Source organism: Centroberyx affinis, unplaced genomic scaffold, assembly GCF_046629955.1.
Source record: "Centroberyx affinis isolate AG114_WGS23_722 - 3 ecotype Tasmania unplaced genomic scaffold, CSIRO-AGI_Caff_v1 ptg000827l_1, whole genome shotgun sequence".
NCBI lineage: Eukaryota > Metazoa > Chordata > Actinopteri > Beryciformes > Berycidae > Centroberyx > Centroberyx affinis.
The window spans coordinates 344,472-372,193 of NW_027279426.1; the positions used below are offsets into that span (position 1 = coordinate 344,472).

Here is a 27,722-nt window from a genome sequence, read left to right on the forward strand (position 1 = left end):
ATTTTCATTTGGATTTTTCCATTTTCCATTTTTAATTATTGTATTGTGCATGTAAATGAGGAGGTGTGATCCAATTAGACAACACCATCGGTGGGTCTTAGAAGGGAAGGGTACAGTGGCACCTTGCAGACACCAGGGGGAGCCACATATTACACGGGGGCAAAATGAAATATGGGAAAAAATAAATTACAGTCATTACATAAGTCATTTAACTTTAAAGCTATATTTAGCTTTTTCCTTTTACATTTACTATCTGAATTTTCTCTTTGTTTTACAATTTGAAGTTTTAGATTTCACTTTTCATTTTCAAATTACAATTAATCTTTTCTATTTCTCTTTTGAATTTTGCCATGATTAATTAAGTATTCATATTTACAACTTATTGTGACATTATTATTCCAAACAGAATGGAAAATAACAAAACATTTCAGGATTCCTTTCTAATTTTGACTCTTTTGATCCTCCACTGCAATAAGGCCTATGAGGAAAAACTAAGGTTCCCTGTTCCACATTACACACCATTAATTGTAAATAGATATTGCATACTCCCATAAGTGATTTCTCCAAATCTACTGCAAGGGAGAGAAAGTGGCTGAATCTAATAACACTCACTGAAAGAGAATAAGGAAATATGTGCATTATAGAAGACTGGGAATAGGTCCCTAGAGAGTGAGAGAGTGTGATAAATAGGAAAATAAAGTGATAATGCCAGCTGAAGCAGGGCAGAAATGGGGGAAGAGAAACGAATACTAGATAGAGCCAGAAAAAAATAGCCCGGGAAGACATATTTTGTACATGGACTAACTACAGCAAAGGAAAATACATGGAAACTTGTATGGCTCACTCCGTCTTGTACTGATGACCTCACCATCAGTCTCTAGCCAGGTGTCAGAGTGAGAGGAAGCAGGTGATAAGAAAGACCCTGGTTGCCAGGGCGATTGATGACTTCTCCTGCCCGCTGAGGTGAAGGAGAGGAAGACGGATAGCAGAAGGAAAGATAAGGAAGGGTGGAGGGAAGATGGGAGGGTGTTGCAGTGGCCAACCTGAATGACAATCACCTCGCACAGAAAAGGATTGAGGACGTAGAATGCAGGTAGGCCTACACATACAGCATCACTATGGAAAGACTTAACATATTGTATTTGTAGGTTGCTTACATAGTAAAATAATCTGGCAATGGCATTCATGGAAATCATATTCCATCCTCTGCCAAGCCCATGCAAAACTAGGAAATGTTTTTATGAGTCCATGTGTTTTATATTGATGGAAAGCAAACTAGATTTAAGCTCACATGAAGAAAAGATCTGGTTACATCAGGGCATGGCTGGTGCAATTTCACTGCAGTGCTGCTTGTGTTCCCTCTGGTGTGTGTGTGTGTGTGTGTGTGTGTGTGTGTGTGTGTGTGTGCGCATGTGTGTGTGCGTGCGTTCGTGCCTGTGTATTTATCCTCGTCCATTAAGAGCCTGAGGCCTGAAGCAAGCGTGTAGCAGAGCCGTGTGTAATAACAGAGATTATTTACTTCTTCCTAAGGATTTTCAGCTGCACCAGACTTCTCTCATCTCCACTTTTAACAATGGAGCCTCAGTCCTGAGGCCACGTTTCATCACCAACAGACCCTCTTCCCCTCCCTCCGTGTTCCAGGACTTCGGTGTTCAGTCTTCAGTGTGTCTTTGTCATGCATATTAAAACTCCAATATTAGTAAGGGTACTTAAGTATTCTGTCTAAGTACACTGTTAAAGAATTACTGCATGTAAACACATAACCTGTTAGGCTACCAGGGGTAGTCATTATAATAATACTTATACTAATACTAACACTAATACTAATAATAACAACATTTACTTATAGAGGACCTATCAAAACAAGTGTTTTACAAGATTAATAAAAATGTATGCAAAAAAGTAAAAACACCAAACATGAACAAATGTCAACAAAAACAAAAGTGTGTTTGTGTGCCTGTGTGACAGGGTGGGGGGGTGAAGGGTGGGGGAGAGATATGAAGGATACATAAGTCTTCAAAAAGAGAGAGGCTACAGTGATATGTGTACATCAAGGGTAATGCACATATTGCGACACACAGAGACACATATGGAGATATGGACACTTCTACATGGCAATGCAATACATATACAGTACACACACACACCCACACACACACATGCGCACATTAATTAGGTTGTCATACATAGCAGATACATACTGAGTGACCGTTTCTACATGACAGTGGCACACACGTACGTGTACGCACAATGCACACAGTCAACTGAACTTATAAAGAAACGTTATGCCAAGGTGACTATATTCACTTTCTAAGGAGAGAGATTAGCCGCTGTGTTCCCTTCTGAGTTTTATTTTATCTTGTTGCAATATTAATATTGATACCCTTTCTTATCAGCCAGTGTGCCTGAGGTACAATGAAGGGTTTAGGAATAAGTTTACGAGACCAAACCACCCTGGGAGTGGGCCAAGATGGTTATGTATTCAGGCACTAACAGTAGTGTTAGCCCAATAATAATAATAGCTTCAGACTTATCTCAATTCAATTTTAAGAAAGAAAGAGACAGTCTGCTTTGAATATCCAGAAAACAGTCATGCTAACAGGTCAACTGCTTGATATCACTTGGTTTTACCTTGAGATACAGCTGGATATTATCAGCCTGAAGGGAAGTTTATAGTACAACGATTTATGATCGCCCGATGGACATGGCTACAAAGTCAACGTTCCATCATCGTTCAACTTTGATTTTGGACGCTGTTGCTCATAAAAAGTATAAACACTAGAGCGATTATAGAACGCATCGCAGAGCTTCAGTCATTTGCTCTCATCTAGTTACTTTACTTTGTTACTATAGTTCTAAATAGCAACTAGTTACTTTACTAAGTTAGTCTTTATTAAAAGTAACTCAGTCGAGTGCTTTCAAATTACCCGCTTAAAAACGTAACAACTTTTATGTCTTCTGGTGATGTTCTCACTAGTAGGCTATAGAAATCATCACCGAGTACACTGCTGTTACTTATCTGTTATCTACTTAACAAGCAGCTTTCATTTATTCGGGGTCTGATCATCTTTATGGTAAACTAGTATGAACACACGCAGCCTTGATTAATCATGTCTGGTCTAAAAAATAAACAGCAGATAGCGCTCACAACACATTGGCAAGTGCTTTCAGTTCTCAGATGTACAGGTAACAATAATGTTCTTGCCCTTTTCTTCCATCACTTCAAAGTAATGCAAATATTCCCAGGTTGTGAAGTTTATTGTTGTGTCCGTTCTGAAAGCTACAGACTCAACAACCAGCTGCTGCAGTCTGCTTTTAATAACACCACGTAACGAAATATATTTTCTTAATTGCACTAATTGAAAATTTAACCATTTGAAAGGAAAATAATAATAATACAGTTTGTAAACCAGTCTGCAGAATAGCCTAATGTAGGCTACCTACATTTTATGTAACTGCTTTTGCAATGTTATTTTTCATTCTTTCTTTTAAGAAAATAAGAAGTTTCATTCAAGTAAATCTATTGTCCAGTTCCATAATGTTGTCATGACAACTGAGCCAGCGATGGGGTCAAAGTTCAATCCAATTTAAGTCTCAGCGATGGGCGCAACGACCATCGCAACGACGATCTCGCAACGACGATCTCAATTCTAAGCAAGAAAATCGAGATTCTCATTTTATCCAGAACCGTGCAGCCCTAGTGAGTACATGGACTCAAAAACCCAAAAGCAACAGAGAAAGTTCCATCGTGCAGATAGAAGTAAAACTAGTCTAGAGTAGTACCAGAGATGGCTACCCAGTGTTTTAGATGCTCAAATAGGAGACATGGTCAACCAAGTCTAAAGCTGCACTAAGCTCTAAGAGAAAGAAAAGAGGATTTTCCCATCAGCCATAAGTCATTCATCACCTTGAGAAGGTCCATTTTAGTACTACGAAGAACTCGAAAACCAAAATGAAAATTCTCAGAGAGTATTACTGCTCATAAAAGTAACTAATTGGTTGGCTACTGTTTTTTTTTTTTCCAAAACCCTGGACAGGAATGGCAATTTAGAGATCAGTCTGCGATTGTTTAGGGAACGAGGGCCAAGATTAGATTTCTGAAGGAGAAATTCAACAAAACCATAATAGGCGAGGGCAAAGCCAGTGGTTAGAGATGAATTAATAATAGTTAAAAACGTACAGACCAACAAGTTCCAAGACTTCCTTTAAAAAATTTGTGGGCAGAATATCAAGGGCACAGACAGAAGGATTAATCTTGGCTACGGTCTCGACTAATGAATCTACAGAGACAACATCAACAACATTAAACGAATCAAGTGAGGCAGTAATCTGTGCGGAGACGGCTACATCTTGAGTGGCTGTGGCGGTCTGCGTTCTAAAATTGGCAATTTAGAAGAAAAAGGCTTAAAGATTCTCCTGCATTTCTCAGAGGGACGCTCAATACAGGCACTGTGGAGAGCATCTGTGGAAAATAGCCTTTAAGTTTATTTCTGATGATTCTTCAATGATTCTTCAAAAAAACTGTGCTCTTGCATTTAACTTCCAAATTATTTCTCATAGAGTTTTTGAATATACCAAGGTGGGCATGGCGTTTAGAGGATTTCCATTTTCGCTCTGCATTTCTACAGTCTCTTTTTAAGGCACAAATAGTCTCAGTTAATAAGATGACACATACTGTATATAAAACAGTTTATCATGAATAAGGCTTTAACCGAGATATGTATTACTAGCCAGAATGTTGTGCACACTCTGTGTGAAAAGGGTAAGCAGGTCGCTTTGAGTCAGCAGTATGAAACTCCACAGAGAGATTCAGAGACTATGATGGTCCTCTTAAACAAGAACAACAAAAGAAACCTTCTGGGGATGAGTCCACCCACATATGGCCACACATCTCTGTCTTATCCTTTTTACTGCGCTTGTCTGTGACTGTGAGCTGTCTCTACTCTCTCTCATGTTGGAAAATTTACTATCACAAAGCCTTCTTGCAAACACCTCCTCTTTGCAACATGCATGCGTGCACACAGAGACAGATAGACAGACACAAAGTTCTCTCTTTCCCTCTCCCTCTCCCTCTCGGTCTTCTCTATCCTGTCCTTTCCATGTTGGACAATCTGTTTCCCGGAGGTTTGTTGAAGGTAATTACATTCCTCTCTGCCCATCAATCAGGAGGTGCAGAGAGGAATAAAAAAAAATTGACATTTGATTGTGCGAAGCTCCTGGCTATTAATGTCACACTCCCTCTCCCCTCCCCTCTCCTTTATGATTTCCAGGGTAAATGTCCCTCCCAGCAGAGTCAGCGGTGGGTGGAGGTTGGAGAGGGACATCCAAAGCTGCTGTGAGGCATGCTGGGTAATATTCTCTAATGAGGCGAACTAGCCACGCTACCTGGAACCCTACCAGAGGCTGAAACCTGCCTCTTTCGATCTCTGCCAAGAATCTCCCTCTTTGCATTTTCATATGGATGTCTCCCACTCCATTTCTCTAACAGAAACAGTATTTCTCTAACAACCAGACATCCGCGGTTTCCCTCCTACCTGCAGGATAGAAACCGAGAAGAAGAAAAAAATCTCCCTCCATGCAAACTCTCAGTTTATAAAAGTTCTTCCACCTTACATTTCCATTACATCTAAATAAGAATCTACTTCCTTATGCTGCCTTCCAAAATCCCTCTTCTTTATCTGACACCTCCCTCCTCAAATCTCTATTACAAATCTTGCTTTTAAAAAAATCGAGCCTATCATCTAACATATCTGCCACCGATATGAATAACTGTCAGAAAGTCCCATTTCAGCAGCCCTGTAACTACTGCAGCATTTTCTGCCAGACATCTCTCCGAAGTGAAGAGTCTTTGTCTCTCCCCTCTGTCCGCCTACACACAGCCAAAAAACCTCTGGCATCTCACCAGTGCAGCTCCCGAGCAGTCAGCAGTACGGGACACAGCATTCAGCCCAAGCACGGGAAAACGCTTACGGCAAAGGAATAACTGTCAGCTAATGTATTTCCTGATGTTAATCCAGGTGAACTAATCTGTGAGAATGAGAGGGCTCTTACTCATATCTGTGGCGGTCTTGTACCATCTAAATTCCTATATGGAGTACTGTTTAGGTGATTTGTCACGAGACATGACACCGGGTTTTCATATATTCCAGTGCGAGTGTGTGTGTGATGTTGTGTGTGTTTGCAGGGGTGGAGGGGTTTGTGGCAAGCGTGGGTAAGGGCTGAGGACGAGCCGGATGCAGCAGACAGAGGATTGGTTGTTTATTCAGGGAACAGGCCTCAGTCCCTTGAGCCTCCTTATCTATTCTTCAGGGTGTTTGTGTGTGTGTGCGTAAGTGCCGCTAAATGAATTCAGATAAAATCGCAACTACATGTGTGTGAAAAGTTAAATGCTTTCCTTACGGTACTCTGTGTGTGTGTGTGTGTTTCTCTCTCTCCGTGTGTGTGTGTGTGTGTGTAGCTGGCCAGCATCTTTTGTTTGCTCTGCATGTGTTCCTTACTATAATAAGGAGCTTTGGCTCAAGGCAGAATCCAAACATCAGAAAACCAAACCAGATAATCAAACCCATCATTGCTGTGAACAGAGACATCTATCATCATTAGAGGAGCCTTTTCCAGATGTCTTGGTTGTCGTGTGGAAGCTGTGCTGCAATGCAGTTTGTTGGTGAGGCAAAATATTCTTTTAACGTTCAAGGTCAGACCTGAACACAAAATGAGAATGCCTGGTAACATAAAAACATAAGCATTAGCAGTATTTCTTTTAAAATTCTACACATTACCAATATGACCTATATAATTGAAAGGTGGTTTGGTGTTTGAAGCTCCTAATGCTGTCTAGCCTTTATCTAGAGACTATATCCCACAGAGGAGCTGGCTAAACATAGGCACAATGATGCAACAGCCACAGGAATAGCTCTGAGTCTATAAATCCAGCTAGATCATACACAATGCACGCAACATATTGTCAAGTGTCCTGGATAATAAATGGCTTTTTGGGAGGTCTCTACTCAGAGGAATATAGAGAAGGAACTCTTTCCACCTGGTTCCACTTAGAGTCTGGAAGTGCTAGAAAGGACATTGATGAAGGTTATGGAAATACATGCTGAATGCTCCTGGAGTGGGACATACTCTCTCTGCCTCCGTCAGATGTCAAAGATGTTGAAACCAGATGTTGATTCCAGTTACTGCTGCCATCTCCGCTCCAAGAGGCTCAGATTCTAGTTGTGATTTTTCTGACAGGATTGCAACACATTTTCGCTAACCTCATGCCATGACTTTTCCATGTCTAGTTCAGGACACAGGACACAATTTCTATGACCAGTATATGTCAGAATCTAGGTTCAAATGTTACATTTTGTTAAATAGTAATTTTGTTTGCCCCAGGTCATTATTTGGCTGGCTACTATCCCCTGGGACTCATTATTCCCTCAAAGGTACCTTGATTTCCTTGCAGACAGGCTTGACGTTAAACACTCAATTGGTTACAACTAATTCCCTTGACATTTCCAAAACTTTATGGATATGTGTCATTCTCCATAATCCTTTCAGGCACGAAAAAAAAACACCATTGTCAAATTCCATGACTTTCCCAGGTTCTCCATGACCAGAGGAAACCTGAGGTGAGGTCTGTTTACAACAGCGGCAAGGACCATCAGAGCTGGAAGAGGTTCACCTTACCGATTACATCTGTGGGTGGCACAAACTTACACAACCGCTATTCTATGATCCTCTGTAGGCCGATGTATTATGTAGGCTCTGTGCAGTCTGCAGAATAGCCTCTATTCTCAGTCACTGATAATGACAATGGGAGCAATGATGATAACAATGACAAACAGATTCTCCAGTGAGCAGACTACTCCGCAACACGCAACCTATTTTCACTAACGCTTATGCCAACTATTACAAATGGTACAACACACAATCAATACACTAGTCACACCTATGGCCAAGCAATGCAATCTCTGCTTATATAGTAGTAATACAGTACAATCTTTATTCAGCAGGAGGGGACAGAACAATTCCTACCTCCATCCAAACGGCGCACTAATGCAAACATGTACTAATAACATTCTAGCATATACAACCACTGTTCAGTCCATCTATAGAAATAACACTGTCATGATTGGAGAGTTGAACCAGGCTTTGCAAAGCTGTAGAGTTTCAAAGCCTCTGTCTACAGCGGTCTGTTTATCCAGCTGTCTGTCTGGATAAATCCACTGGCTGAGGGCAGGAAAAGACTCATTGGTGGAGAAACGCTTTCCTGGCTCACAGAGGATGAAATAGTGGCAACCACTATAATTGAAGTATTCCAGGAGAGGCATGCTCTTTTAATGAATGAGTCTGAAACTGACACATGAAATGCACATTACACATACACACACAGGCAGGAAATGCACAAACAATAACTGCACATGCATACACACACACACACACACACACACACACACACACACATCAGGTGGTAAGGAACAAAGAGAGTGACGCAGGCAGTTCTCCCTGGCTGTTTAGTGCTGAAACAAAAAGGAGGGGAGGATGATGTTCAGCCATGATGGACAATCAATAACTCATCCACGTGGATTACTTCAAAGGCACAAGCTGCTCTGGTAACAAAGACTGCATGACAGCACACATGTGAGTGTGTGACTATATGTGACTGTGTGTGTGTGTGTGTGACTATGCCAAGAGTTCACGAAATCCATAGACTGACTGATCCCTAGACTGACCGTCTCCCCCAAGTCGTCAGATTCTGAGGCACGAATAAGAAAAGAAGATGTGAGCAGAGGTCACGTTTAGCAGACGGACACGGACATTGAGTACATCTAAGGCTCAGCTGAATGGTTTTGAAACGGAATTCAAATTCATATATTAGGCTGCTGTTAGTGGCCAACCTTGAGCTTCTTCCTTCTCATCAATTGTTAAAGAGAGAGAGAGAGAAAGAGGGGGCGAGAGGAGAGCGCACTCGTGGATCTCTTACTCTTCCTACTTACCCATCCCTCCTGGGGTTCAACAAGGAACATTCTCCTGGCTTAAGTGAAGTAAAAAAGCATGGGTGGAAATTATATGACTGTGAGTAATATATGTAAAATGCCTTTAGAGTGTAGAGAGACGATAAAACACCAACACATTTCTGACTTTTACATATCAGAAGCATTTTTTTCCTGTAAAAAGTCACTTAAGCCCCCCCCCCAATCTATGCAAATGAGTTTGTTTGAAATCCTGATGCACTCTACAGTATGTGCGGTTGATTTTTTTGACCTATCTCCTGCTGTATCTATCTCTTGAAGTACTGTCAAGTACTTCATGCCCCTTTCTCCCTGACCCACTTCTTCTACTTCTGGTTAGCTCTGACCTCACATTTCTCTGCTCTTGATAATACATGAATAATCAGGGGATATAGGATTGTTTTTTTTTTTTACCTTAACTGCCTGGACACGGTCTTGATCATTTAAGCTTATTCTAGTCTTGCGCTTATGGTTAGCTAGGAGACAAGAGTGTTGGCTACATATATGAGATGCAAATGTAAATGTTAAGTTCAAATGAAACAAACTATTGCACTCTCTTCTTTAATACACTGGAAATCGGGGAATCCACTATCAATTACATTACTCATCAGCTGCTGGATTGGCTGCAGCTTTGGTCTGTATACTGTTTGAGCCCAGATGAGCATTTCAGTGTGACTGAGTGCAGGCTAAGTGTGTAAAAGGGCTCAGCTCTGTGAAAAGCAGATGAACAGCGTGTGCTCTAATGTGGCTGGGGGTTACAGTGGCTGACTCAGCTGTAATGAGACATTAATGAAGATGTTGGGTAATTTGGGTTGCTGAGGGAGGGAGGGGGAACAGGGAAGGAGAGAGGAGGGAGGAAGGAAGGAAGGAAGGAAGGAAGGAAGGAAGGAAGGAAGGAAGGAAGAGGGAAAGGTAGGGAAGCACCAGCTGTTTTTCCAGGTGATCCATGAGGGGGGACACAGCTGTGCTCTTCACCCGACTCTCCTCCCTCTCCATCGCTCTCTCCTCCCTTCTTCCCTCTCTGTACCGCCCTCCTGAAACCGCTCCTGCCACAAAACAGCTTTAATGAAGACATACTGCCCCCACTGAGGCTTAATCTATTCTTTAGCACATGGATCAAAGCCTCACTCAGTCCCTGCCATCAGTATTCCTTCCCATCACACCAACAAAGTTCAAAACTAACTAGTATATGCATATGATTTTAAGTATGATTCTCTCTAAAAGAGAGCTGGCAGAGGCTCTGCTAGGGCTGAGAGCAGCCTGCAAATGAAGTATTGCAAATGAAATTCAACAGGAAAATCTCCGTAGGAGGGAGTAGCACCCTCCACACACACTTCATCTTAAATATGGACTCTTGAGTGCCAGTGTGTTCATTCTCCACTCTTCATCTCTAATACTAGGTCCAGCTCCACTCCCCCTCTATGAGGAGTTTGTCTACCATTTGTGTCTTTCCTCTCTCCTTAGCAGAATGGCTTTTCTCTTCCATATTTCAAATATTTCAGGCCTCTGTGTGAATGTGTGTGTGTGTATGTGTGTGTGCATGATGGTGAGTGTGTATGCGTCCCTTAATATTTCTCAATAAGTGTATTTGGAGGACTTTGTGTCTGTACACACACACACACACGCGCACACACACACACACACACACACACACACACACACACACACACACACAGGTCTGGCATTTTTTTTTTTTAAATATGAAAGTGCATTTCAGCTAAGAAGTGGGAAGTGATTTATAAAAGGCTTTAGGGAAAGCCGTTCTACTGAAGGAGAGAGAATAGACATGGCAGAATGACTCCTCATAGATAGCGAGCGGGAGGGTGCTGCGCAACCTAATGTTATAGATGGCGGAGGAATTGGTTAGGCTGAACTTAATATTATAGATGCAGAGTAGGATCCAGTAGCTGAACCTCTTACTTAACAAATGCTCCCTGAGGTTGTGATGACACTGGATAAATAAACCAAATCGATGAAGCCTCACTGTTTTCCCATTCACATCACCTATTGGTTCCGAACTGTTAACCCGATGTTATTAAACCAACGGCAATTGAATTACATCAGTCTAGAGGGCGTGGAGCGCACAATATCACAAATCTATAAACATAGCTGCTAGCAGTCATGAAGAAGTTACCACAGTGTGACAAAATATGTGTGGGTATTAGAGTCTTCAGCCCCTTTCAAAGATAGGCAGAAGCTGTAAGATTGTGTTGTTGCGTTTACGGTACGCAACGGAAAATGTCACCAAAGATTATCTTCCCTGGACGGAACATTCACCACTCTCAGATTGGCTAGAAACGCTGTAAGTGCAAAATGAATAGATTGACCCGTATTCATTTTGCACTTATGGTGCTACAAGCGCCTTCTCTGGGGGATTTCACAAAATCACCAACCATTGCAGTTTGAAGGCATTATCGGTCTATATTCTCGGAGTGTGTCTGTAGAAGATATAAATTTGTCAAATTCTTTTGATCCATACCATCCATAATCATTCATTTTTGAAACCATGGAATGGGGATAGGGAGTGGCATATCTTCCACTCAGCAAAGATAATCTTTGATGTCACACAGTCCTGTTGCTGCCTATTAATCTCGTCCCCCAACTCCGTCCCCCTCAATATACAGTTTCTTGGTGGCTTGGTGGATATCTTTAAAAATCTTTACTATGTCAAGTCCATATGCTGCGTGCAAAGTTTTGTTTTGATTGTATCAACATTGTGGGAGAGCTGATGCACATGCACAAACATGCTTGTTTCTGTGGCTACTGGCATAATGACAAAGAGGTAAAGCTTGGCCTGTTAGTAGTTTTAATGATTCCAGTATTGTTGTTTTTTTTTGTTTAACATAGCTCATATTATGTGATATAGCCTGCTGTTGTAATACCCACTTCACGATTTGTGGAATCCAAATCCAATCTTTTAAGTGAATATTAGTGGCTTATATTCAACTTTCATTGTAACTTAGTGCTGTTGAGCAGAGTTTATGGTTCAAGCCAGCCCAGGGCATGTACTGAGCACAAAGAGTCTGAAAGTAGACCGTGAGCCTCAGGTACACTTCAATCTGACTGACTGCATTTTCATTCATTTTTAGCTGCCAATAGAAAAGGCTCAGAGAAACGTAGAAAACGACTGGATATGGGAGATAGAGAAAGAGAAAATGGTCATGCATAATTGACATCACCTGGAGAGATCTGCAGAAAGGTTTTGATTTACTAACTCATGTATAACTTAGCACACAGCCTTAAGGTTTGAAGGCAAAACCTGCTGCTATCTTGTCACTAATGCAAACGAACAGCATTGAGTCAAATCAGCCTCTGCCTCAAAGCCTCTGGGTGTGTGTGTGTGTGTGTGTGTGTGTGTGTGTGTGTGTATGCACGTGCCCGTGTGAATGTGTGTGAATGTGGCTGTGTGAGTGTGTCTGTCATCCTAAGACTGACAATAGAATCATAATTCCATTTTGCTGACTCAGCTCAGCCTGTTCGCTTCAATATAGTCACTCCAAATGGTCGATGCAGCCAAACATGGAAATCTACTATCTCATACTACAAGGCCACAGTGGCAGACAGTCAAGGACAATGTTGCTGATCAACAAACCTACCACTTAACAATACAAATATTTAAAACCCTGCTCTACACAAGCAGATCAAGTACTTTTGCATTAGCGAAGGACATGGCCTTCGCTAATGCAAAAAGAAACTAGTCTTAGGACCATAGAAAAAAAAAAACACATTCTGGTGTATCACGACATTATCATTTCTACTTCTAAACCACACAGTTACTTGATTTGAAAAAGATTGTCCTCTCTGTCAATTATAGTTCTTCGATTTAAGCAGCATTCAAACGTACTGACGTCAGAGAGGTGGATGTGCTTGACAGACAAAATCGTCAATAAAATCCAAGTTGTGAACGAGCTGTACAACATCAAATCTGACGTACCACCACACCATGCCTCCACCTGCTGACCTGACACGTCAAGTTGAAACAGGTTGCTGGTCACAGTGGGACTGTGAGAGTCCCAACCTCAGGACACAGCCCTGTTATGTAGTAGCGGTGCACCAATACCCCAATGTCAGGCTAACATACTTGTATTTTGTCATTGTTTAAGTCAGTGCCTCTCAGTCGGTGGGGTTGCACCCCCTGGAGACCTTGTGGCAGAGTTTGGGGGATTTATTTGGCTGCAGCCACACAGACTCCACTGGCATCAAAGCAATAACAACAAACAGCAGCGGGCTAAACATAGACAAGTTGAAATAAATGGTTCAGTTAGAACTTGAGTTGCAACCTTTGTTTTGTTTTTCTTACTGAGGAAATTACGTTATTACGATGGGGATGGGGATGTGTGCGAAATTCTCAAAATGTTCAAAGGGGGGCATGAGTGGAAAAAGCTGAGAACCACTAGTTTAAGCTGACAGATGCCAAGAAATGAGCAGCATGAAGCTGCAGTGCTAAAGTGACTGCTAAAATGATGTGTATCAATAATGACACAAAATTAGATGGGAGGATGTCAGTTGATTACACTAACAAAGTGTGAAAATATAAAAGCCTGTCCAAAGATGATTTCTTTCACTAAACTTTCAACTAAAAATAAGTAGCATGGCTGAACTGCCTGAATCAAGAAAAGAACTTGGTATTGGAGAGTAACCAATATTAGGCATTTGTACTGTCAGCAAAAATCCATATTTCACATTTCTGGCCTCAAATCTGCTGGTGTGAAGTAAACAGAGGCTGCTTGAAAAAACAAAGAAAAAAAATCTCCCGTCATTGTCAAATATCTCCAGCGGGATATTAAAATAAACTGTGCTGTCATTGCAAGAGCTTCTGTGTTCCAGTGTGGGTGTTGTGTGGCAAGGTTTAGGTTATGTGGTACCTGGCATTAGCGGCTGTCCGGTCATGCTGATGGGAGGCATCCCCAGGTTGTTCATGGCTGTTGCCCAGGCATTGGGGTCTGACATGGGCATCGTCATGGAGTTGGAGTCCATGGTCATGTTACGGATGGCCTCTGGAGAAAGACATGGAAAGAAAACAGAGAGAGAGAGAGTGTAAGAGAGAGGAATTAGAAATATTTTGGTGACCTTGGAATGGTTATGAAAGAGAGAAGTGTTAGAAAACACAGAAATAAGTTATGCTAAGGATTGAGGTAGAAGGGATTTTTTTTTTACAGTGTACGTTTATGTCATAGCTTCTTCACCTTCCTTCTTTATACTGTATCTATCCTCATTTCAATTCTGTGTTCTGTTAGAGTGAGAGAGCAGATGAGAGGGGAAGCCACTGTGACCTGCAGTCAGTCTGACACCACTGACTTTTACAACGCTGTCATTTAGACTCTATTCCTCCTGACGCCGTTGTTTGTTCCACTTCCGCTCAGAGGTTAAACAGCCTGGCCTCCTGACACTTCCTGTCTCAGCGACCTCTGACCTCTACTGAGAGTCTACTGGCGATGCTGCTGCTCTAACTGAAAACACTGCCACACTCACATTTGCACACACAGAGTGAAAAATAGGAATGCATTCATACATACAGAAGCTGTCCTGAGAATAAACCAATGAGCACTCCAGTGAAAGATCAGAGCTAGCATTTGAAAGCCAGAGTAAGAAAATAATGCAGCGTAAAACAAGATTACCATGGCACTAAGCACAAATCCTGATGCTATCAGGCATTTGCTAGGCACTCTGGTGCTAAACCTTGGAAAACTCTGAAAAATCTCCAACTTACCACAACAAATACACACACATCAAGTCAAACTCGCAATCCCAGGCTCATGGTTTTCTGCCAAGTCTTGCATAGTAAAGCAAACACATTCAGATCCCCATAGTAAAAACCCTGCAGTAAAGTCAACACAAACACATCATACATCCACCGGTGGCTCATTCTCCACGTCCACAGTCTATTTCACAGCTCTAAACGCTCTTTAATTCTCTCCTCTGGTCGACCTCTCTCTCTCTTGACAGACCTGGAATTTGCTGTGACTGTGACTGCTGGCTGAGCCACGCTGCCCTCCTCTCTCCTGATGCCAAAACCAACACCGCTGTTAATAATGAGAAGGGCTGCACCCTGCGCACACTTCACACCTCAGAAGGTCTGTCGTGGTGCCCACTGTGGAGGTAACACTCTGCTCTGTGTGTGTGTGTGTGTGTGTGTGTGTGTGTGTGTGTGTCTGCTTGTCCATGCGTGTCTGCACAGCAACCACTATATTGGTACTGGTGTTCAGAAGCAGCTGGCAATGTGTAATAACGCTGTCTCCCTCTTTGCCTCCCTCTCTGAGCTACTAATTTCAAAGCTGTCTGCTGTGTGCTGCCATAGAGAGGCCTGATAAAACAGCCACTGTCGGTGTGTCGCTGTGATAATGTTGCTGACGAGAACTTCACAGGCTTGTTAACTAACACAACCCTATTAACAGGGGACGCTTTGGAGGACTTAAAGTGACAGCAAGGAGGGGTGGCGGTGAGGCGTTTTACTGCAGTTTTCTTACAGTTTACAACAACTTTAACTGCAGTCTCTCTAGTACTGATGGATACACACACCCAGGGTTTTGAAAGGTGGTCTCCAGTAACGACCAAGCCATGTTGCTTGGTCATTACCGAGACAGTCATTAGCTCGGCGTTTCCAGTAAACAGCAAAACAGTCATGTCAACAATGTTTGTAGCCAAAACAAACAAGGCAGCCAGACACAAATGACGCAGCTGAATCAGGACCACATATTAGTTCATTTCAGACTGTGTTGATGTAAGTATGTGTATGATACTAATAATAATAATAATAATAATAATCTACAATAGAATCCGATGGCATACTAGCCCGCTCCTTCTAAGACTATTATGGCTTTTAGATAACAATAAAAAAATCCATACATCCATTTATCCCGCCATCTAATCTACTGAATTGTAAGTGAAAACAGAGCAGGGCATTGTCCTTGATGGGAAAATCACTGCGCAGGTCATTAGATCGCCAAAGACATTTATGTAGAATCCCTTACTGTTCCTCACCGGAGGACGGAGCCCTTATTGATCTCACGGCTCTCGCATTCAATTGAAAGCCGAGCGCGTTTGGCCGGGGGGCTTTAGACGCTAATAGTGCCGGGTCAAGGTTAACTCCTCTACAGTGGCCTTCTGATGAATAGCCTGCATTTAACTCATCACCACCTGACAGTTCATTCCTCTATCGCTCTATTACCTACATTCAATGCATCCATTTTTTGTCTCGACCTCTCATCTCTTCATCTTTCAACACCCTGCTGCTTCCTTCTCTCTACTGCCCATTCTCTTCGCTGCTCCCTGCATCAACTCCACTCACACCTATTGTCTCACGTCCCCGCCCGTACTTTTCTCTGTCAATGCATCTTTCCTTTCAGACCTCCATCTCTGAGCGTCAGTCTCTGAGAGTTTCCGATTGTGGTGCGCAGAGTGACCTTGAGGGCAGGAGCCAGGAATGGCGCTCCATCATATCGATGGAGCGGGAGCCGGGGGAAGGGTGACTGAATAGCACACAGCTGCTGAAAAATCAACACAGGGAAACACACATGTGCAAGGCAAGCACACACCCAGGAGTGCAAACACACACACACACACACACACACACACACACACTACATACTGTATTAGCTAACCTTGCCAGAAAGGAGAAATATGAGCCAGGGACAATACTGCCAATGAGAGAATCACTGTCAGTAAATATTTTAGACTGAAAACATGAATTAGAGTACTTTGCTGTTGGTTTGAAGCCAAATGTCTGCATAGGATGAAAAGTAAGGATTCCAGCATTTAATTGTTTATTCCAAGGTCAAATGAGTATAGACAATATAAATCAGTGGCGATAAAACTGTGAGATGAAATGAGCCAATCTAATTGCAGCTGTTGGCGGAAAAAAGCTTGAGCTCAGACAAATGTCCATGTCTTAACAAATAAATAATTTGATCAATTACATCATGTGTCGCTACGCTTTGCCATGACTCTGCCATGACACAGAGGTGTCCAAATCTAGAACTATGTAGGCCTAAGTAAATATAAGTCTGGTCAAGCCTAGCTAGATCTATAGTAAATACAGCTACAGGTGGAGACCAAGTCTGTCTTTCCTCAATAGAGATCAACATTACAGTATTCACATTTGGGTGCTACACTAATCAAATTAACAGAATTAACGGGACTAAATGTCATATTGTGGGAAGGAACTCCAGTTCCATTTACCTTAGTTCCATTTAAGAAAGTTTTTGAAACACAATTACAAGATAACAAACATTTTAAAGTATCAAGAATGCAACACATTAAAGTCACAGACGTATTTCAAATGTTATCCTTAACTGTAAAAACAGGGTCGAAATGGTGGCAGCACTCAGTAGATTAAGAAAATAAATTACTCAACTAGGTTTCAGTTTTATGTTTTTTAACTACATCTGTGTGTAGCATAATACATACAAGTAAGTACAAGTAGGACAACAAGCGTAATTTACCATAAAAAGTTAGGAGAACTACTGTACATACTGTTAAGGGACCAATCTGTGCAAGTGCCTACAAAACTGTCACCAAGACACATTTCTGTGTGTTTATTGCACATGGCACATGGAGCGATTCTGATTCTGGTGGGGTCCAGCCCAGCCCAAGGCTTCTCTCATACTCACTCTCTGTGGGCTGCGATTGGCTTTTAGCTTCCCTAAAAGCTCCCCCAGGAGGCAGATGGGAAATGAAGTCATTTTAAGGCCCATTGGCTGTAAGCCCCAACAGCAGGCAGAGAGACGCTGGGGGCCATTTAGTTTAAAACGGACAAGGTTTTAACGGCTAACTACAGGTCTATTACTGCCTCTAGGGAGGGAGTTAGAGAGGGAGTTAGAAAGATGAGGGTGAGAGAGAAATAGAGTGAGAAAAGGGCACTTTCAAAGACAGACAGACGCTGTGCTGAGGAGAAAAATGAGACAGAAGTAAAAAATAAAAAGTACAAAGCTTCCTCAAACTGAACTTTGAAAATTGCAGCAATGAATAAAGCGTAGAGACCTGATGATAGTCATTACTTGTTATTCCTAACCGCAAAGTAGGAGCTGCCTAAGCCTATAATTAGTGTATAATATAATGTCATCGCTGAGCACAAAATGGTTGAGGAGAGATATGGAGCATAATTAAGTTTCAGAACATGTCCTCAAACAAAAGAAAAAAAAAGATAGAACTCCAAATGAGCGTTATTGCCTTTAAATTGTGGTTCTATGGTCCAAGACACAATATTGGAGGAGATGCCAGACATTTTCCATTAGGAAGGATGCGTGCAGTAGAAGAGTTCTTTTTATGCATGAAAAGCACACAGTAGAAAGGAAAAATGCGTTCCATGCAAAATTGCTCTCTAGGAGAGAGACAACTCCGCACACAGTCATTCACATGGACACAGTGAACGTAACATGAGCATAAAACAGTATGAGATTTCCTGTGATGTGCAACTTGATAGGCAACTTGACTGGTAGGCCAGGGGTTACATGCAACATTAAGATACCATTGTTTAGGTAGCCTTCTGAGCACCTTTCCTTCTGATAAATTATCACAGCCTGATGAAAATAGGGAACTGCGGTAGTCAATTTCGCTATGAATTTATTTTTCAATTACTTGTGCAGGCCTAACACATACACATGCACACACGCACACAGTGAGTGTTTAATGATGTATGACTGCCCTTCTCTCCACTGCTTTGATCTGTTAATTATGATAGAACTGGTAGGGGTCTGATGATTAGTGGTGGCACAGGGAAGAGCGCCCCGAGTGTTATACAACACCGCTTCTCATTTAGGACCAGGAAAAAAAGACAGCACAGTTATGACAGAAGAGGCCTGAAGACACCCTGGTCTCATGGGGGGAAAAACGTCTCTGTGGGAGAAACTCCCTCCTCCAGGACTCTCTCTCACCGCAATACACTCAGATAAATGACATCATTAATGAGAGCAGAGTTCAGGGAGATCGACAGTGGGATCCTGAAGAAACACAGGTGTCTTTGAGAGCTGGACAATCTCTGGCCACCAGTAAGAGCTAAAGGAGACTCCTGCTGAGCAAGAGAAAGTAATGCCAACCCCATGCCAACCTTTATCATAACACTTGACAACTGTATAGCAAGAGACATCCTGAATCCAGCTGTCTGCTCCTGGTGATGAAGGTAACAGGACAACCAACATGGCTGCTCTTGTGTGAGCACAGCCCAGATGCATAAAAATTACTCACAAAAGTCACAATTAATCACTCAAGTCATACAAAACACACAGCCATAAGAGGCGAACACTATGCCCTATTGCTGCGACAATGTTTACATTAGACATGACAGAATCATCCCTGTATTTATTCAACCCAACAAATCATCCAAGTCGAGACTGATTGAATAATAACGCTGACATAAACCAACAAATTAAAACTGCTCTGTCATGACTCTAGCAATTTCTACTCAGCGACTGGAGCTAAATGCCTAATTAGCATTCCCTAAATGAGATTCAATGTTGAGTCTGAAATGACTGAATGCTGCGTATGCCTCTTTTAAAACAGCTGTGTGATTAGACTGGGCTATGAAGCGAAGACTGATGCAACCCCAATGCACATCAATGGCTGCTGAGACATTTAAACCCCATGGTGACTGACAACTGTTGTCTTGAATTATGAGCTTACAGTCTTGAACAGGCAGAGAGAGAGAGAGAGAGAGAGAGAGAGAGAAAGAGAGACACAGAGAGAGAGAGAGAGAGAGAGAGACAGAGAGAGAGAGAGACCGAGAGAGAATGAGAGAGAGAAAGAGAAAGAGAGACACAGAGAGAGATAGAGAGAGAGAGAGAGAGAGAGGAGAAAGAGAGACACTGAGACAGAAAGAGAGAGGAGAGAACAGAGAGAAAAAGGAGAGAGGAGAGATAGACACAGAGAAACAGAAAGAGAGGAGAGAAGAGAGAGAAAGGAGAGAGGAGAGAGACAGAGAGGCAGAAAGAGAGAGAGAGAAGTGAAAGAGAAAGAGGGAGAGACACGCACACATATAGAGGGGAGAGACGCACCCATTTGACATCAGCATTTGTCTTTGAAGTCTTGCTGAGGACTTCCCATGGCAGATTACTTTTAGTAAACAACCTCAATTTCTATTGCCTTATCAGGAGCCGTTTTTATACAAACAGAGCAGAGGCACTTGTGTTGTGTGTCAGTGTTGTCAAGGAGGAACATCCGGATCCTGGACAGGAGCAGGGCTCTTCCTGTTTTTATCGGGCTGAGAGAGGTGACAGACATGAACAGATTACACCAATAACTGGTGGGGAGAGAGAGAGAGGGAGGGAGAAAGTGAGAGAGAGAAAAGAAGGAGAGATCCTTAACTTAACCACAACATCATGACTCTCATAATAAGTAGTTCACAGTAAAGAACAATGCAATGAGCGGATGCTGATGGACATCTCTGATACAGCAAACACAGGGCTCCAAATTAACACCTGCCAAGTCCCAAATGTCGGTAACATTTGCCTGTGGCAGATAAATCAATAAGGGTCAGCCGCCACACTGGGCGGTAACTTTTTCAGACAATAACATTTGAATGCCTCGGTTATAAACAGTCTTTGGTCTTTGCCTGTTATCGAACTTCGTCCCTGCTGGCCACTGTGCTCTCTCTCTGAGTGTGAGCTAATCAAATCAAGGCAAAACAATGTCTCTGTATCAAACAGGCTCCTGACTGGCTGCCTGTGACGCTGGCTCTACACAAAGCAGTAGCACCTAAACTTCTGTTTCTCTGCTGCCTGTATGGATACCAAAAAATAAAATAAAATAAAAAAAGACAAAAAACATCCATTGTAGGGAGTGAGCAAGTTTTCAATTAAAATTCTAAAACTGTCTTTATTGAATGTGTCATTTCCTGATTCCATACATGAAATATTACTGAAATCAGGCAGGGTGACATCCTTCTATGAGAAATATATACTTATTATTTTGGCAGGTAAAAATTATTACTAGCAGGTATTATTTTTAGTTTACCAGCCCTTGGCAGGTGAGCCAGAATGTTAATTTCTGAGACTGGACAAACAATTCGCACTTCTCCCTTCTGCTCTTGAGGTTGAGCAGGCGACAGATGGATCCATTCACCCTCTACAATTAATGTAATTACCTCTGATGAAACCATCGTTAAGCAAGACAATATTGACAGCTACAAACAGGATGATTACTGGATGAGTGACAAGATCCAGGAGCACATTGATTGTACCATTGATCTTAATAACGCGGCAAAACAGCCGCAGCTAATCCGTCAGAAAGATAGGCTTTATACAAGGTGGAAGTTACCTTAATGAACACGGATACTGAGATGGCTACTGACCTCTCCCTGTCAACACTGACAGCACGCAGTGGATTTGGCCAATTATAGATGGGCTCATTACTGTCCTGTATTGTCATCGCATCAGGGAGAAAACTCCAGCACGGTTGTGAAATCTGTGACACAAACATTAAGGATAATAATAGGCCTATATGCCTCTCTTTGCCATTGTCATTTGTTGGCCTATTAATTTAAAGATATAATGAATCACTGATACATTCAAAAAATATAATTGTGTAAAGCTCCACGCCTGACAAGCTGTAATTATAAAAAGCATTTCATTTCAAACACCTATCTCAGGTTGTGAGTTGAAAGCCTCAACAGCCTCCTACAGATCTCATTATTGAGCAAGAGAAATGGTTTCTTATCATAATGTGCGATTGACATACAGCATCAACTCCATAATGCCAGAGGGGTAAGTGTCGGTATGAATGTGAAATATTTTTTATGATAGTCAGACTGTCACATCAATAAAAATTGATTTTTGAGTATGCCGTCTAATACACAGTGTGGCGCAGATATGAAGAAATTTATTCTATTACCAGCACAAGGAGGAGGAGGGATGTAATAGGCATTCTGATCAATGCTTAAGCAGGAAGACATGAGGAGAGAAAATCAGTGAGCCAGGGGAAACCTGGCTTCAAATCCCACCTGAGCCACTAATTTATATGGCAGCAGGGTGGTGCAGTGAATCGAGACACTGCGCTTCAAGCAGAGGATCCATGTTCAAGCCTGTGTGCGCAAACATTCACCCATCAATAAAATATCACATTATTATTCTTATTCGATGACTGCCAGATTACTGGTGTCTCTGTAATTAACTCCAGACACAGGGATTCAACTTGACAGAACCATGACCATGAGCAGCAGCAGTAGGGCTCTTACTGTGCTTCCATGCTGCGAGCAACATGGTCACTGGTGGTACAGTCATCTGCTGTAAAGCTGAGCATCCAGGGAAACAAGCTTGTTGGCTGAGAAAAGTTGGCCACAGCTGATGTTTTCGTGGTCAACTTTAGATCTCCGTGCTTCCTTGTTTCCCTTCCGATGTGATTTTGCTTCAGTTCCACTTGGCAAGTGCGAAATGGACGAGAAGGTGATTACAGCCACTCAGAGCTTCCCAGTTTTTTACAACTTTTGTTTGAAAGACTACAGGAGTAAAAGCGTTGCTGGGAGAACGGTTGCACTCAACGTCGGGATCGATGGTGAGCACTGAGTTAGTTCTATAAAGTTAGGTGTTTTATAAGAACCAAAATAATAGAACACAAAGTCACTGTGAGAATATGCTGAAATGCATAAATTCATCGCTTATTTTTCTTGTTCAGCTGCATGTAGCTGCATGAGACCACTACGTAGATGCAATCAGAGGCTCTCACACCGCCCAAAATCGGTCAGAATGGAGCGATCCATCAACCAAGTTGCTCGCAGTGTGAACAAGCTGTCAGAACAGCCTCTCACTGTTGACTCCCCTCCTGTCCTCTCTCCACTTGGATTAGCTTTCCATTTGACCAGGCCTGGTGGCTCCGTGGCCTGGACCACTGCTTGGTGATGTGTGCCTGTAGTGTGTCTCTGTGTGCCTGTGTGTTTGTGTGTGTTTGTGTGTTTGGGGTGTTAGGGGCCTTCAGGGGAGCCAAACAGTTTCGGTTCAGATCATAAGGGTTGACAGGGGTCAATGTGACACGTACACAGAGAGAGCAGTCACAGATCACCTACTCCTAAATGATCCCATTGGTCAGGCTGCAGAAGCCAGAACTCGACTCTCCTACACCGATTTCTTCAATTTGTACCAAGATCTATAATTCAAAAGTTGGGTTTCGTTCTAATTTATGGTGGCTATAGGCCAAGTTAATTACAGAGTCCTTCAAATCGTCTTAGAAAAAGACTTAACACAGTACATCAAATATTAAAACTGAAGTGTGTGAAAAAATGAACTCTGCCCCTAAAATCAAGTCAAGTATGATATCAAAGATCTTTTGGGTCTTTTACTGAAAGCAAAATGAGAGTGAATTATTGGAGAAAACTATTTCAAAATGAGCGGGACCAAACATTATGAATATATGAATGAACAGGATGAATGGACACCCTGAAGCAATGTGTGGTTGGGCATTTCTATTAAAACACTGGACACATATTTACTCAAGATAAATTCTGCTTGGCTATAATCATTAAAATTATAACACTGAAACTAAATAAAATACAAATGAACAAAAAACTACAATTACAAATCTAACAAATCCAGTGTGTAAACCAAATGGAACTACACAACTTAAAAATAAATCAAAATCAAAATTAAAAACCAAATTCAGAGGAATGGAAAGCAAGGAGTGGAAAGAGCTCCCTCAGGGAAAATAATTAGAAAAAGTTCCTGCAACGTTTTCACAATCAGAATGAATAATTCCAAGGCAATATGACAGCTGGGAGTAGAGCTCACACTTGCTAATAAAAATGATAAATTCAGGGGGTGCTAAACATTCATATAAGCTAATCTATGAAGACTTCAAACCTCAATGCTGTATCTGGAGTGTCATGGTAGAGAATTTAGATAAACATAAAAGTTAATGAAAGATGACAGCTACGTTTACGTACATGCTATATTAATTTAACTCTCTCATCCATTATGCAGTGTGTCGGAACGCAACTTAATGGATTTATCAGAACCAATCTGCATGACTTTCAGCTCTCCTGCAGAGCTTGTGTGTTATCCAGTCAAAACAAACCTCTCAAACAGAGCAAAACAGCAAACAGACAAAACAGGAGTTCCTCAAAGATGTAACAAACGAAAGAGACTTCTAAAGGTAAGATCAAAGGTACGATCGACTTCACAAGACAAGCAGCTGCAGTAAAAATAATGAATTTGTTACCGAAAGCAACAATGTAGCAGAGACTTCATTTATAGCAAAGAGAGAAAACACTCTACACAACTATGTCTTATTGCTCTTAGACAGATTCAGTGGTTCAGAGACAAACCGAGGAAGACTGGATGGTTTCCTAAGCTGCACTATGCAATTTTCCGACCACTAGAGGGTGACAGAAACGGAAACCCCAAAGGACAAACCTACCGAAGGACCGTGCATAAAGGCTAATAGCTAAGCTAAGAGAGATTGTCACCGGTTACCAGACTCGCTTTGCCAGATTTTTCTCCCACTGAAGGTTACATGTCCCACAATGACAAGTGAAGAGGTAGGTAGCAAGTTCACTAGTTTAACAAGTTCACTCATTTGCTTCATCGATTCTGCCATTACGAGAATTCTTTTCAGGAATGGGCTAGCTAGTTTAAAAAAAAAAAAAGAAAAGCTACTGGAGGTGAAAGAGGTTAAAACAGCAACACACCTAGCCCGTGTATGTGGCTATTTGCTGACATCATTACGTCTCAAGGAAATCTCCACATAGCACACATAAGCTTCAGGATTGGTTATAGGGTCTGAAATCGCTTATAGCAGGTTTAATGAGCTGACCTTCAGTTTGGGTCATAATGAGAAATATGAAGAGATATGGTGAAATATGTGGTGATGTGATCGGAAAAGAGATAAACGGCTTTGAACGGATGCCTGAAGGTGACTATAATTAGTGCTGTGCTTCTCATTACCTCCACAGATCACTTGATCCACATTCATTTCAATAAAAACGTCGGACATCAGGCATCAATAACAATATTACTTAAGCGCAGAACAGGGTCCACTTCCTGGGGGACAGCGTCATTTATTATATTCGTGCTGCCCGCATCTCATTTTCACATATGCCTACAGTGCTTTGATGTGAAAAATAATGGCCCACTGTCCAATAAACAGCCTCCACTCTTCCAATTGGGAGTACTCTAGTCCTTGGGCTTTTATCAGAGGAGAGGATAGACCTTACCGGCAGGCAAATACACAGACAGTTCTTCAGAGAAATGCCTGCAACCTTGTGAAAGAGCTGACTGATGTCATGCTCAGGTGCAAGTTGTTACAATTTATTATGATCATCTCTCCTACCCGTTATCTCAAGTCTGTTTGGGAAAACACACATACACCAAAACCATAGGCTATAAAAAAAGATGGACATAGTGAGTGTGACATCACCCATTGGCTTCTGAAGGGCCGCTTTGAAGACTGGAGATTGTGTTTACGCTCGCCGCCATGTCGCAGCAGCCAAAGTGAGGCAAAGAGTGGAGTCAAGGTGGAGGGAGTGCAGTTAAAGTTGTCTGCCGCCTACCACAGACCCATAATCGGCGATGCATGGGTGACCTATCGATCACTGGATAGGCAACCTGTCAATCACTAGGCAAACACAACCTGATACAACCCTGTGTTATATCCATTGTATCCTGTTAATGCCATAACGGCACACATTAGAAGAAGTGAAATTAACTAAGGCCATAAAATGTCTTGACTTTATTATCTTAGCGAGATGTTGGGTTGTGGTCCCATTGACTTGCACGGAGTTGGGCCGAGTTTGGAGTCTTTTTGGAGCCGGCCTCTTGCGGACACTAGAGGAACTGAAGCTGTTGCCACTTCCGCCATGGCTTCAAAATTCACCTGTGGTTTTGGCCGCTTGACTAAAACGCACTCGTAATACACCTAATTGCACACACAACCAGTACTCTTCTTACCTTTTTTGGCTTCTTGTATCCTCCATGACGCATCTGACATAATATCTAATGGCCAAAGCATAATTCCAAAACAAAAAATCCCAAAGATGGAGGACTCATAAAAATTCCAGAATTTATCTGCCAACCGAGGATGCATCAGATGGCAACTTGGCAAACGGGAACCAACGGAAAGCCCCAAGATTCATTGCGAGATTGTTGCATCATGTCCAAACAGCGCTATACTCTATAGTACAGAGCCGCCTGAAACAGATGGGAAAATGAACAGCTGTGCGTCTTAATTGATCCCACAAACGACGTGAAGCACACAGCCCATCTCAAACTGTACAGATGCTTCTCTGTGCTCAGTTTCTTGAGAAGTTTGTTCTCTCCAAGACAACTTGGGAAGATCATTCTCCACAAAAACACGAGTATCGACTTGGCATTTTTGGATTTGATATTTAGCCCTTGTTATGGTGTAGTCTGATGCCTACTTCAGATTCAGTGTTGAGAGGGGCGGGATTTGAGCTGCAGTTTTCTCCTGTGTTCTTCAGCTGTTTACAGTACTCCCGCCTCCGCTCCTCCCTGCATTCTTCATCCATTTCAGCCTTCATTAATCAAATCAAGCTTCCTTAACAGGCCTTAATTACTACACTGAAGAGAGGTCTCTGAAGAGGAATGGGCATTCACCAAATAGCTTGCTGCCTGAAATTCATTTGAAAATTGAAACAGAAAAATGGTTGTAATCAACAGTGAGTCTTGCAACTTAAATTGGAGTTAGCTCCATCATCCCCTGCTGACACCTTCAAATCATTTTACAATCATACTAATTTTCTTTTCATTTTTTCTTGTCTTTTCCTCTCATTACCCTTTCATTTCCCTTTCATGAATTAAATGTTATGTAAGTCATCTGTCAAATCATGAAGAGGTTATATAGGCCCATCAAGTATGTTAAAACATGGCTTAATATTTGCCTACCCTTCTGCCAATGTCATTTTACCCCCCACACACCCAATAATAAATTTGTCTTTAAAAGCTGAAGAGCAACAAACTAAAGACCTAGAATTTTCTGTTAACATTATGAAACAATAGCATGAAGGCAAACCCCCAGCTTTGGAGGCAAACTATCTATGCAAATAAGAAAATATTTGAAAAAAAAAACAGGGGATCATACATAAATCCACAGCCTTCCCTCAGAAAGATTCAGAGAAATCTCTAGAGTGGCCAAGTGTGCAGTTCTCAGGGCCTGATTAAGTTCTTCCTCAGTGCTGTCAGTCCTTACATTCTCCATGTTTCCCAGAGGAGATGGGAGAGTAAAGGAGGGAATCCCTCAACTGAAGACATTTCTTTTTTTTCTTTTTTTTTTAACTTTGAGGAAATCCGAGGACACACCAGGTAGCCAGAGGGAGATTACAATCAGATGACGAAGGTTAGGTCAAAGATGACGAGAAATGAAGAACCCAAGAGGATCATTTATACCAATTCACATCGACTCCCACTCTGATAAAATGTTAAGAGGTGAACATTGAGACACAGAACTACACTGTATATCTAAAACAGAATCACCGCCCCTTGCAGATACATCAGAAAGGATTCTGCGTGTATGAGCCACTTAGTGTTTTCAGCAATGCTACATCATCCGAACGCTGCTTAGCCACTGTCCAGTGTCCAGCCTCATTGTAGTTTCCTGTTTAACATGTAGTCACTACACAGCCAAACCCTTGTTTAGTACAAGAGGGACACAAATTGAAAGTGTCTATTGATGCCTGAAGGACAACTAGACAGCCTCTGGGAGGAAAAACAAGCAAGAGAGCTTCTTTAATCTGTTTTTTTATTCTCCTTTGAAGTTTTAACTGTCAGAACAAGAGACCAAGGCATCAGA

The 27,722-nt window shown here is 41.9% G+C and overlaps 1 protein-coding gene across 2 annotated transcripts in view; it reads right to left on the minus strand.

Moving 5' to 3' along the window:
• The window catches only part of enox2 (ecto-NOX disulfide-thiol exchanger 2), an 82,455-nt gene that overhangs the window by 32,315 nt on the left and 22,418 nt on the right, over window positions 1-27,722 (minus strand). For both annotated transcript variants that reach the window (XR_011695229.1, XM_071520814.1), the window contains exon 2: window positions 13,865-13,996. Coding sequence is in view for 1 of the 2 variants with exons in the window: in XM_071520814.1 (XP_071376915.1) it covers window positions 13,865-13,982 (118 nt within the window). In the remaining variant the exon portion in view is untranslated. The remainder of the gene's footprint in view (window positions 1-13,864; window positions 13,997-27,722) is intronic.